Source organism: Pristiophorus japonicus, chromosome 10 (assembly GCF_044704955.1).
Source record: "Pristiophorus japonicus isolate sPriJap1 chromosome 10, sPriJap1.hap1, whole genome shotgun sequence".
NCBI lineage: Eukaryota > Metazoa > Chordata > Chondrichthyes > Pristiophoridae > Pristiophorus > Pristiophorus japonicus.
Window position 1 is genome coordinate 101,824,892 of NC_091986.1, and position 13,893 is coordinate 101,838,784.

Consider the following 13,893-nt stretch of genomic DNA (forward strand, 5'->3'; position numbering starts at 1 on the left):
CACTACTTTTGGCATTTCGCCCATATACTGCCCAAATTACCGCCCGCCCAAAAAACGCCTGACCTTAACCCGGCGGTATGGACGCCATGTTTTAAATCAGATGAAGTTGAAGAAAAGGCTGCTTAAAGTTGTTGGGAGCATTGAAATAATTTGTGAGTGATTTTAAGGGTGTTTTAAAATCTTGACAATCATCTGAGCACATTGTGGTCAATTTTAAGTAAATTTGTGGTGGTTTAAGGACAATTGAAGAATTTTGAAGACCGATTAGGGCATTTATAGTAATGCGGCCTGTAATTTCTCAACCATTATTGCTGACTACTCACATGCTGCAGACTAGAGAGGGGAGAAGGTTCATTGAAGAACATTATGTGCCCAATCAAAGAGGTGGCAGACTGCTGAGGAGGAGACCTTGCACCCAACGCATTTACAAGGAGCAGTGTTCTTACCTGAACCTGTCTGATAGAACGTGCATTAGAAGGCTGCACTTCCGAAAAGAGGTCATCAGTGAGACGTGGCCGCTCATTGAGGGAGACCTGCAGCCTACCAGCCCTATCAGGACCGCGCTGCCCGTTGAGATTTAAGTTACTACGGCACTTTCCTTCTATGTCGCCAGCATCGGGCTCCTTTCAGGCCTCAGCTGGCGACATTTGCTGCATCTCTCAGCACACCACACATTGCTGCATTCGCCAGGTGATTGAAGCCCTTTACGCTCGCAGGATGGACTTTATAAACTTCCCTATGACGTGGGAGACAAAGAGTGAGAGGGCATTGGGGTTCTCGAGAATAGTAAACTTCTCCAAGGTCCAGGGTGCAAGAGACCGTACGCACATCGCCCTGCGAGCACCTTTGAAAGAGTCAGAGGTTTACCGTAACTGAAATGGATTCCACTCCCTGAATGTGCAGCTCGTTGTCGACCACAAGCAAATAATCATGGCAGTAAATGCCAATTTTCCAGGCAGTATTCATGGTGCGCACATCTTGAGTGAGAGCACTGTCTCCGACCTTTTTTACAGTCAGCCACAAGGTCAATGCTGAATGCTAGGTGACAAAGGCAAAGGTGTCGCTACCTGGCTCTTACCCCCCCCCCCCCGTAAGCCCCAGACAGATGCCGAACATCGCTATAATCAGAGCCCTATAGCCACATGCGATATTGTCAAAAAGACAATTGGAGTACTGAAGCAGCGCTTCTGATGCCTGGAGGCAGCGTACAATACCACCCTGAGCAGGTTGCTGAGTTCATTGTGGTGTGCTCCATGTTGCATAACTTAGCTATCAGTAGGGGACAGGAATTGCCAGATGGGACTGCCGGTTCACTTTTGGAGAGAGGGAAAGAGGAGGTGGATGAGGTCCTCGGGAAGAGCAATCAGCCGGGCGATGAACCCATGCCCCACCCCACCCCTTCCCCCTACACAGGAGAAGCCCCGTGGTAGTTACGCAACTGCAAGACTGTTGTGTCAGCAGCTCATAAATGAACGCTTTGCTTGAAGTTACGTTGGTGACCGTTACGTTACGTTTCATCCTTGCCTGGCCTGGCCATTGTTTGCAACCCTTGTATTGATGGTTAACCTTCTGTTTGTAAAAGACACTGCACAATTGTAAGTGTAATAAAAATCTTTTATAATTTAACAATTGGGAAAAAAAAACCTTTCTTAGAAATTTTAGACTTGCATATAAAAATTTTAAACGGGGGAAAAAACATAACACATATCAACACTACAGAATAGAACCCCCCCTCCCAACAGTCAACAGTTTTTTAATAAAAATTTAAATAACTACAACAACACCGCCCCTCCCTCCCCAAACCAAGCAACATTTCTACCTGCGGCCACTGTTCCGTCTGCCTCTGCCTCTACCCCCCCTGACCTTGACACACCTTTCCCACTAATGTTGACCCTGGTCCTACCCGCATTTACTCCAAGCCATCTTGCAGCAGGGCATCTTGAGCGCTGCTGCTGCTGTGGTCGGGGGGGTGGGGGGGTGACAGTGGCAGAGTAATTTCTTTGGATCCCGGAGCAGACTGGGTATCCGAAGACCCGTTTCCAGAGTTAGAAGCAACTGCTTCCTCCTGACTCTCTCCTGCTGACATAGGTGGTACGGCACCTTCGGGTGCAGTGCTGTATACTGAGTCCATCGTCTGCTACATGGCATCAATGGAATTGGCGGTTCACCGCATTACCTCAATCAGCTGCGCCATGTCCTCCGAATGATGAGCTGAAAGCATGGCAATGGTGCCGGTCTGCCCACCTATTGCTTGGAGGAGCTCTCGCCCGATGTTGACACTCTCCCTCGACCGTGATACTGTTGATACGGATTCTTTTCCCTCAATCTGTTTCAGCGAATACACTGATTCGAACACTTTAAAGTTTAGTTCAGACTAACTTTATTCAGGCTTCATCGATGAGGTATTGCTCTGATAAAGGGGCACCGACTTAATGAGTCTGTCGAATCCATCAGAGCAAGCAAAAATCATTACAAAATCAATACATTTATACAGTTTGTGAAAGGTACAACCCCTTTTCATTGTCCTATCACAGCTACCGTGGCATAGATACAAGCTAAATTAGTCATTTACACAGTTAATTAAGCAATGCCCCTAATCATGAGAGAAGATTAAGTTATCTCCAGCTTATCCTTGTTTTGCAGACAAGGAAGACACACATAGTTCTGCTTCTCTGACTATTCCTACATCTGTTGCTACATTCACATATACGGTCCCTCAAGGTTGTTTAACAAAGACAAGTCACTCATTGTTTTCCCCTACAGTGAGATCTAAAGAGTCAGCAATAACCATGAGCGGCCATTTTAGAAAGAGTTAATACATTTGAAATTAGTACGGATAATACATATAAAGTTGGTAGCTACAATGATACAGATTCTCAATACCATGTCCAGGTTGACATCTGTCTGTCTGAGCATGCCTGCCTTGCCGAATCAACCTTCATGGTTTCGGCATGGGTGCTGGGCCACTCGGTGTGCCCTGTTGCAAGCTGCTTGGCTCCGCTCCTTCCTCGATTGAGGAAGAGGTGGCCACAGGTAGATTGGACCCTTGAGACCCCAGTTCCCCTCCACGTTTTGGGTTGAGCAGCATGGTTGAGGATCATCCATCCGATCCTCCTCTTCCGGTGGTGAGCACCACTTGAAGTAAAAGGGGTAACGGTCCAGGGGCCTTCAAATTTCTGCGATGCTCTTGGGCAACTAGAAAACATAATATGAGAGGTTAGTAAAAAAGATGGGGAAGGCCAGGGTGACATGAAAATGCTTATACTACGCAGGCATATGTAGGAGGAACAACACAACTGCATTAGATATCACCGACAGACGTTACATTTAATTAACACGAACAGAAAGTACAGAAACTGCATGGCATAAGATTTCATGATCCCAGCATTAATTACATTACATGACATTATTCATATATTATACTCGAATAGCATTAAATTACCTGGGGGTTATACATTACTTACGCGGAGCCACAATCGGATCTGCACCACCATGGGTGGCCGAGCGATTATGGACCCCAACGAGGGCTGCGGCCCGCTCCTCCAGGTCGATGAGTTTTGCCAACTCTGCGGGCCCTCTTCCCGTGCGCTGACGCTCCGCGCGATTTGCAGGTATCTTCTGCAAAGATGACGGGTACTATTACGGAACACACAGACATCCACAATTAGTCATCGCCAATGCTTTTCTTCAATATCCCATTAAAGTTATATGTTATATGCTAATACAGTTTGGATACAATTGATGCGTGATTAACACATCTACGTTCAGAGAAACAATGTAATAAGATCGTGGATAGGAAGTAATGCGTGAAACCAAGATTATCCAGTTTACCAAGCTTAGTTACAATCTGGCAGATTACATTTTAAGTAATGAGCCAGTACATTATTAAAGTTAGTACTTACACTCGCAGACGCAACCAGGTCATCCCAGCGCTTTGCGGCACTGGCTCGGCTCTCGATAATTGTGGGTGGCCGACGACATCTCTGCCCAGAAATGTTGGTACACATTTGGTGGGGAGGGTTTCCCACGCCCACCCCAGGTTAATTGGCTCCACCTGCTTTCCACTTCGTGGACCAAGGCTGCTTGGCCTCATCTCTCAATTGCAAGGACCTTTTTCTCCCTCCAATCTCAGCCACCTCACCCACGTCACTCATTACAACTTCTTCAATGTCCATAATTCTCTTTGAAATATATTTTAATTTTTTTCAAAATTTTAAAACCTTGAATATTCTCCCTCCACTTGACCTGGCTACAAGCCTGTGTGTCTCGCGTGCTCTCCCTTCCTCTCCTGCGCATGCGCAGGTGATCCCTGGCCTCGCCAATCGCGGGAAAAGTTAAGTGCCAGGGAAAAGAAAATTGCACATGTGCAGAACGGCCGTTGCTAGGGACGCCGGCCTTGCACGACTGAATTGATCGTTACCGCCCACTTGATATCGCTACCGGTTTTTAAAATGGGCGATGTTCTTAAAGGTGGGACAACCACTACTGTCGGAAATATCGGGCGGTAGCGATCTATGCCGAAAGTCTAGCCCTTTGTAACTGAATTTTATAGCGGATCGTCACACCGCAGCAAAAAGTCCTGAGGTGAATTTAGCGAGTGTTGGCCAGGCCGCCGCAAGTTGGCGGCCATTCGGCATCGCCCCATGGCTGCCGCTTTCAGGTGGCCAGAGGCCTTATTGGGAGGTGGATTTCGGCCCCATGGTATACATGTGAGCATGATTAACAGCGGTGTCTTGCAATTATCATTGACCCTCACTCAAGTTCACATTTGAATGTCAGATAAACAAAGAACCGCGGCCCTTTCACAACCTCTGGCCGACCCAGAGCGTTTTACAGCCAATAAAGTACATTTTTGAAATGTAATCACTTTTGCAATATAGGAAATGCGGTAGTCAATTTAAACCCAGCACAGACCCACAAACTGAAATTAGATAAATGACCAATCTTGTTTTTAATGATTTTGGTTGAGGGATAAATACTGGCCAGGATACTGGAAAAACCCTTCGAGCAATGCCATGGGATCTTTTACGTCCACTCTAAAGGGCAGACAGGGTCTCTATTTAATGTCTCATCTGAAAGATGGTGCCTCTGACATGACATAAAAATCAATTCAAAATTTCAAGGATATCTTTTTTAGTTTTGTTTCAACAGTGTGTAGCGAGGGGATGTTATCTTTCGTATACTTTAGTTTTATATCATTAAACGGAGACCACGCATCCAAATCGTGTAATCTAACAGTAGTTAAAGATTTTTAAAGTTATTTTTGCAAGTTTCAAGTGAACACACTATTTAGCATACTCTTTTATTTTGTTAAATTCTGAAATTTAAATTGACTGCTCATGAAAAAATATCTTTTCGAAACACAGAAGGCCAGACAGATACAGTATTCATTTTAATTACTTGGGAAGTTGAATAAGAAAGTTAAATAAAGTGAACATCTATCAGATTTCAGTGACCAATTCTGTCCTTTCAACTAAAAAAATGAACATAACAAACAATATAATGCATCTATAGCCAGGAAAATAGCTGTATCTATTACCAGTCTAAATGAGATCTGAACAATATATTTTAAACTAGAAAATTAACATTGAATATATGGCTGGGAATCTCTTTGTGAAGTTCAACATTACTTGTCGTGGATATAAAACATTGTTAGACCTTTACTCAGTATCAAAACAGGAAGTTGTGTGTATATATAGGGACTAATGAATTGTGAGTATGGATGAAAAAAATAAAATAAAATGCTGATATATGAAATAAGTCCAAGTATCTTTTTTTTAAAAAGGTAATTCAGTGGAAAAGACTAAAGTTTCTGTGGGTATGGCTTAGTGTTCACAGCTTTTGTGGGCGTGTCTTCCCTTACGCATAGGCTGCACTCCTCAGCTCACTGATATCGTATGCTGCACACAACTGCAGCGCTGAAGAGAAAGTCTCCGTTCTGGGCCTCGCACCAGTTAAGTTCATATTCTTTTTGTAGGTGGGCAGCGTACTCTGGAGCTACGCCGCGACTGCTATTTTTGGCCCATGATTGCATTTACCTCAAAGGTTGGGTCCCCTATAATTTGAGTGTCTTTGCTCGTGGTCGTGCCATTAACTGTTGTGCGAGAAATTCCGAGAAGCAGGAGACCAGCAGGCAAAGAAGGGAAACCAAGGGTGGGGAAGAGGGGAAACCCGAAGGCATGGGAGGAACGTTGATTCCATCAGTAAGTAATGATAACTCGCTGAAATTTTACTGATAATTACTAGTAAGTAGTCCCCTCATAACTACCAGTAAGACAATAACTTTTTGATAGTCTATATATAACTGGCCGCAATGCATGAAATGCCCCACTAGTAGTAATCTTGTTAACCTGATGATACCCTTAAACTGTAGCCAAAATGCTCCTGCACTGCACAGTCAATGCTACTTTTAGCAGGCCCCAACTATCTTCTGATCTCCTTGGACTGTGGTTTAGACTCAAGTTCTGTGTGAAGGTGAAAACTCAAGAGCTGATCTGTAACTTGGGCTTCACATGTCAAAAGAGGCTGGCACAGACCAACCTGAAAGATTGTACAGGTCAGCAGCAGGCTCAATTTTTTGGGCACTTCTCACTGGGTACTTCATCCTAAATTCACCTCAGCGCCAATATTTCTCAACCACTCCCTGGACTTAGACACAATGGGCCCAAGTTTCCACATGATTTGCGCCTGATTTTTAGGAGCAACTGGTGGAGAACGGACTATCTTAGAAATCGCAATTCTCCACATTTTTTTTTTCTGCAGTTCTAGTCAGTTAGAACAATTTCACTTTGGAACACAATTTTTTCTTCAAAAGGGGGCGTGTCCGGCCACTGATGCCTGATTTCAAAGTTTCCACAGTGAAAACATACTCCAAACTAACTTAGAATGGAGCAAGTGAAGATTTTTGTAGAACTGAAAAAACCTTGTCTACACATTAAAAAATCAGGCGCAGGTTACAAATTAGGCGTCCAGAACGACGTGGGGGGGGGGGAAGGGAAGTCATTAAATTCTATAATAAATCCTTATTTATACTTATACAAATAAATCCAACCTGAATAAAAATTTATAAGCAAAGAAAAGATTAAATAAACCATATTCCTACCTGTGTAAAAGTGCTTCAGCCAGGGAGAATGCTGCAGGAAGCCTCAAGTTGAGGCAGCTGTTCCCGCGGGGGGGGGGGAGGAAAGGAGGAAGCCGTTCGTTCCCGCGGGTGGGGGGAGGAGGAAGCCGTTCGTTCCCGACGGCAGGGGGGGAGGAGGAAGCCGTTCCCGACGGCGGGCGGGCGGGCGGGGGGAGGGGAGGGAGGGAGTGCGGGACCGACCGAACGCAGCAGGGGGGGAGGAAGTCGTTCCAGGCGGTGGGGGGGGGGGGGGGGGGGGGTGTGGGTGGAAGGAGACAGTGAGAAGGCTGCAGGAAGCCTCACAAGTTCAGCAGCCATTCCCCGACGGCAGGGGGGGGAGGCCGTCGGGAAACGACTGCCTCAACTTTCTGAAGCTTCCTGCAGCCTTCTCACAGCTGCAAGAAGCCTCAGTGCTGATGTACTGATGGCAATGTGCTTTTATTAAAAAATGTTCAAAAATTAAACAGCTACAAAGAACTACAAAAATGGCCGAGTGCCAATGTTTCCTTCACACTGCGCGTGCGCGAACGCTCCAATGCGCACGCGCAGGGTTGCCGGCAGGAAAAAAACTAATTTAAATGGTACCCGCCCCCTCCCACTTACAAAATCGGCGCGAGTGGTAGGCTCCGCCCCCCTGGGCGCCACGCCAAGCAGACATGGAGCTGCAGGGCGCTCCAGAATCGCACGTTTTTTTTCCGGCGCGTTTTCGGCGCGAAAAACGGGCGCTCAGCTCGGAGGGGCGCCCATTTTTTATCGTGTGGAAACTTGGGGCCAATAAAGGAGAATGTTAGAAATTACAGCACTGGAGGAGCCCATTTGGGCCCTGGTGCATGTGCCAGTGCTGGTACTTGCTCCTGTAACCTCATTCTCTTCCCCGTGCCTCCCAGATCCTTTTATATTCCTCCTTTTTTTTTTGAAATACATATCCCATTCCCTTTTTTAGCTTCTGTCTGAATAGCCACTTGTGGTGAAGCATCACATGGTCTAATACCCTTAGTTCAAAAACCTTCTTTCTCCCTTTCCTCTTGGTTCTTCCAGCGAGAATCCTTGATCTCTGTCACCGTTCCCTATTTGCCCACCGGTGTAAATAATCTTTCAATGTTTACCCACAGTAAAGTCCCTAGGTTTCACTCGCCCTTTACTGGCTGCTCCTCTCTGTGTGCCGCACCCACTCACCACTATGCTGATGCTGCTGTCAGATGTTCAGAAAATGCTCCTCATGCCCGCCAGTTTCCCTCTCAACTGCCCTCTAGTCGCTGCTCACGCTAGCCCCACACTTCTCCCAGCTCAGTCTCTTTTTCTCTCTCCTCCCTCAGACGCCCAGAACCCAGCTGGACCCGTTTCACTGGCTCTCTGCAGTGATGCGGGGGGGGCGGGTGACATCACTGAACTGGAGGCTCCTGTGGTGGCAGCTGGTGTTGTCATGGGTTGGGGGGCGGTGGGGGGGTTGGTGCTGCTGCAGCAGGAAATTTAAAACGCAATGTTCTCCTGGGTGGCTAGCACTTTAGACATTTCAAGATCCCATGATGAGCTAAATCTGTTTTAGTTGTATTGTTTGAGGGAGTAATGCCAGGAACATAAGAATTAGGAGCAGGAGTTGACCATATGGCCCTTCGAACCTGCTCCGCCATTAAGAAGATCATGGCTGATCTTCGACCTCAACTCCACTTTCCTGTCCGCTCCCCTTATCACTTGATTCCCCTAGAGTCCAAAAATCTATCTATCTCAGGCTTGAATGTACTCAACGACTCAATATCCGCAGCCCTTTGGGGTAGAGAATTCCAAAGATTTACAACCTTCTGAGTGAAGAAATTCCTCCGTCCGTCTTAAGTGGCTGACCCCTTATTCTGAGACTATGCCCCCGAGTTCTAAACTCGCCAGCCAGGGAAAACAACCTCTCGGCATCTACCCTGTCAATCCCCCTCAGAATCTTATATTTCAATGACATCACACCTCATTTTTCTAAACTCCAGAGAGTATAGGCCCAATCTACTCTATCTCGCCTCATAGGACAACTCTCTCATTCCAGGGATCAATCTAGTGAACCTTTGTTGCACCCCCTCCAAGGCATGTTTGTCCTTTCTCAGATAAAACGACCAAAACTTTGCAGAGTACTCCAGGTGTGGTAGTGCCAAAGAATTGTACAATTGCAGTAAAACTTCCTTACTCTTGTACTCTAATCCCCTTGAAATAAAGGCCAACATGCCATTTGCTTTCCGCCCACACCACTCTTTGAGCCATGCATTTAACTCTGATCTGCTTGTCCCTATGCCAATTTGCATGTGGCTCTGATGGTAATCCAGAGATTATTACCTTTTGAGGTTTTGCTTTGTAATTTGGACCTTAGCTCCTCAAACACTCAGCAGTACCTCATTCCTAGTTCTACCTATGTCATTGGTTCCTACGTGGATAACGACAACTGGATCCTCCCCCTCCCACTCCAAATTATTCTCCAGCCGTGAAGAGATATCCTTAACCCTGGCATTGGGAAGGCAACACAGCCATCGGAACTCACGATCGCGGCTGCAGAGAACAGTATCTATCCCCCTGACTATACTGTTCCCAACCACTACAACATTCCTTTTCACTCCCTCCCCCACTGTACCTAGTCAGTTTGCTCATCCATCTTGCAGACTTTGCCCTCGTCCACACTGGCAGCAAGAACCTCATATGTATTGGACAAGGACAAAGGCTTAGACTCCTCCAGCACTGCACCTGGGGTCCCTTTACCTGCCTGAGTTGCAGTTACATCCTCCTGCCCCTGACCACTAACCGGACCGATATCACTACCTAACTTAAGTCTTAAGTGGTGTGGTCAGCCCCCCCCCGCCCCCCCCCCCCCCCCCACGATGCCCCGCAATGTCTGCACCTCGGACTCCAACTCAACAACTCTGAACTGAAGTTCCTCGAGATGCAAACGCTTACTGTTGACATGGTCATCCAGGATTGCGATACTCTCCACAAACTCTCACATCCTGCATTTGCGGCACAGCACCTGCACTGCAATCCCTTTATAACCTTATTTTATTTATTTAGTTCATTAAAATGTATGTATTTAATTAACCTAGCTTATAGTTTTGTTTTTAGCTAATTATTAGATCTAGTTTACGTCCTAGATAGATTAAATTAAATATTTACCTGGAGCACAAAGTATTGGAGGCAAATAGTAGCACCCTCTCTTCCGAATTCCCACTCCCTCCAAATTCCAAAGAAATAACACTCTGATTAGAAGCACTCTGTTTGAGATTACTCTGTGCAGACCAGGATACTTTGAGAATGCAATGATGCATAAATTGCAGTTGAAGGCTTCCTGCCGGCGTAAGTCTCCGACCTGAAAAAAAGCTACGAACTTACCTGGAGGTTCGCCGACTTGCGGTCCTGGGCCTCTGCGCAGGCCTGGGTAGAGACCCATGTATCTCGGGCTTAGACGTTTCGCAAGCGTCCATGGGATCACGTGGGTGGCCCAACCAATTAAAGTAGGTGTAATCCATGATCATATTGAATGGCGATGCAGGCTCGAATGGCCCACGACTGCTCCTATTTTCTATGTTTCTATCCCATTCATACTTGTGATAAGTTCCATATATACTGGATCACCATAAGTATGAATGAGAGTACCCCCAAAAATACACAAACATTTAATATACAGGTATTTAAAATTAATCAAAATTGAATTTAATTAATTATTTAAAACACATTTAATTTTTTTGAAAAATAAATTTACATATTTTATAGTGCCAAAAATAAACTTGCCTTATGTCATAGGTTTTTAAAGTTTAAATTGGTGAAAAAAGTGTATTATTCTGTCCTTTAAAAGTCTTGTGCTGATAAAAGCAGGCCATAGGCTTTTATCAGGCGTAAGAATTTCCCGGGTGTTCGCTGGGCAGAAGTTGGGCAATAGCCCAATCTCCGCCAGCGAATGCCCATTTCTGTCAAATTCATATGATCTGTCGAGATGGTTCTTGACAGATCGCAAGTTCCGGGTTTAGGCGCATGCACACCGCATGCCTGAACCCGGAACTTGCGAGGCCGCCAAGGGCACATGCGCAACTCGTACGCTCCCGTAGGGGCCGTGAATTCAACCTCCTTGTTTTTCAGATAAGCAATGGGATTTTATAAATATCTGGAGCAGACAGATAAAGTCATAATTTAATTTCTCATAAAAGGTAGCACCTCTTTTCAGCACTACTGCAGTGCTGCAGTGGAGAGCCAATTTAAATTATGTACTTGTGTCTTGAATGAATATCAATAAGAGATTGCAATAAACGTGGAAAATAACAAAACTTTGGATGACATGTCCAAGGATGGAGAAAGGCAGTTTGTCAAAGGAATGTCAGGATCTTCATGTTAAAAGCAGAGAGGTAAATTGCTGCTGACAAGCTGATTGCCTGCAAACCGATTTGTCATAGGGAGATGGCTTTTTAGCCCCTAGGATAGTTTAAACTTTTGGTTAGCAGTAATCTGCACCCACCCCTGCTTGTACACGGGTGTACTCTGGTATACTTTAGAAATTGTAAATACTGGCAATTTGAAAACCGGTTGATCATCATATGAAAAAATATTTTTATGTAACATTTCTCCAGAATTGTTCTGATGATGTATCATACTTGAAACATTGATCTTTCTATTTCAGATGCTGATCAATCTGTAACCAAAATAAAAAATGTACAACTGGGGACTAGAACTGTACAGGCCAGTTAACCAGATTCATGATTTGCATACAAAAAGCCAGCATTAATAGAGGTAGTTTATTCAAGAATTCACCTCACCTTGGCTGACTGGAACCAAAATACAAAATAAAAAATGCATCTTTGTAGGAATTGCACTACTGATAACCTTAATGGGTGCAACTTACACGGAAATGTAAGATTGTTTAAATTTTTTGTAAAAGCAAATTATTGTAACGATACTATTGTAAGGTGGAAAATAGGACAAATAGACTTCCTTCAATATGTGCATAGTCAATGGTCAGGCCTGCTGCTGATGATGGGTGGAAATAGAGGTAGGGAACAACTTCTGACCAAGATGGCACTGTAATATTACTCTCTCAAAGGAATGGGGTCCACTCAAAGTTGCCTTGCCCTGTTAAATAATGAAGTATTCAGTTGTGTGTGGGTTTCAAACAAAAATGAGGAGGAATTTAAGTAAGCAAACAGTAAACGTCATCTGTAATGAATAAGATATTTGTGTAGGCACTTTTAACAGTTGTGCTGCATTATGAACTCTGTAGCAACAGTTTGATTTCCTTATAACTGTATTTGAACAATTAGTTTCTGAACTTTTTGTCCTGCTTATGTATGGATGAACACTAATTACCCTTTGTCCTCATCAAGTAACTGTTTTCCTTGATCTTTTTTGCAGTATTCTTAAAAATGACTACTGCTGCCCGACCAACGTTTGAACCAGCTAGAGGAGGGAAAGGAAAAGGAGAAGGAGATCTCAGTCAACTTTCCAAGCAGTACTCGAGTCGGGACCTTCCTTCACATACTAAAATCAAATACAGGTTAGAATGTATATTTATTTTTAGGGTGTGGGGAAGCTGTATAGCGTTTGACTGAAGCACTTTTATCGTCATTTGTGTTAAAGTATTAGACTTTAAAAAAAAAAAAATTGAATGGGAAAACTAATTGACCAGTGATAATCTATTGGTATAATTTGTTTATGTGCCTGAGATTTTCTTGTTTAGCAAAAATGTGATCTTTCCTCAAATGATTGAGATGATTGACAGGATCAGGTAAACATTCAACATTTCCATACAGGGATAATCACCCTGGGCCACTCTGGTGAGTCTCTTAGCCAGTTCCAAAGTGGCAAAGATCGGAATGCAGGTTACGTGTTTTTACATTTTGGCTCGAGTGCTGTATGACACAAGGAAATTGGAGGGAGGAGGGGAAGAAAGAAACAACAACGTAAACTGTGTAAATCTTTAATAATCGATTAGTTCTTCACATTTGTTTTAAAAACAGCATATTATTTACACTTTAGCCGAGGAGAATCCAAGCTTATTATCTTTATGGGCCTCCGTGCGTACCAAGGAGGCACACAAACCACATTTAAATCAATATAGCAATTAATCTGTATCTATTTCAAGCTACAACTACCAACAGATCTAGGTATTCTTAATAAAACAATAGCAAAAATAATGGTCTTTTCCAGAACCATGAAAGTCAATTGGGGGAACAGCAATGAATAAGAAATATGTATAAATATAATTGAATTGCCTGGGCTTCATGGGCCAGACTCGAGGGTCAGAAATGGCTTATGCGCCACATTTTAGACGCTGTTGCAGTAACCTATGAAACTCTCAAAAGTATGCTTTTCCATTTTGAATGATAATCTCTTGTTTTGAGGGTGGTGGGGTGGGGGAAAATACTAGAAAAGAGCAGCTGATCCTCAATATTCCAGTCTTGAAGGACAGTGTCTTTTGTATGCATCATCGTGGCAATTTAACCAAGTATTATTTGTGCAACAAATGGATTTATATAGCGCCTTTAACATAGTACAACATCCCAAGTTGCTTCACAGGAGTGTTACCGAGCCACATAAGGAGGTATTGGGGCAGATCAGATGTAGGTTTTAAGGAGCGGCTTAAAGGAGGCTGGAGATGTTTAGGAAGGGAATTCTGGAGCTTAAGTCCTTGGTAACTGAAGGCGCGGTTACCAATGGTGGAACAGTTAAAATCGGGGATGCTCAAGATGACAGAATTGGCGGACCATAAGGATCTCATGGGGGTGGGGTGGTACCTGTAGAGATTAGAGATCGGATGGGGCACG

At 44.4% G+C, this 13,893-nt stretch overlaps 1 protein-coding gene across 3 annotated transcripts in view; it reads left to right on the forward strand.

Annotated features, from left to right (window-relative positions):
• The window catches only part of cwc15 (CWC15 spliceosome associated protein homolog), a 96,225-nt gene that overhangs the window by 10,837 nt on the left and 71,495 nt on the right, over positions 1 to 13,893 (forward strand). For all 3 annotated transcript variants that reach the window (XR_011595600.1, XM_070891462.1, XM_070891463.1), the window contains exon 2: positions 12,482 to 12,623. Coding sequence is in view for 2 of the 3 variants with exons in the window: in XM_070891462.1 (XP_070747563.1) it covers positions 12,493 to 12,623 (131 nt within the window). In the remaining variant the exon portion in view is untranslated. The remainder of the gene's footprint in view (positions 1 to 12,481; positions 12,624 to 13,893) is intronic.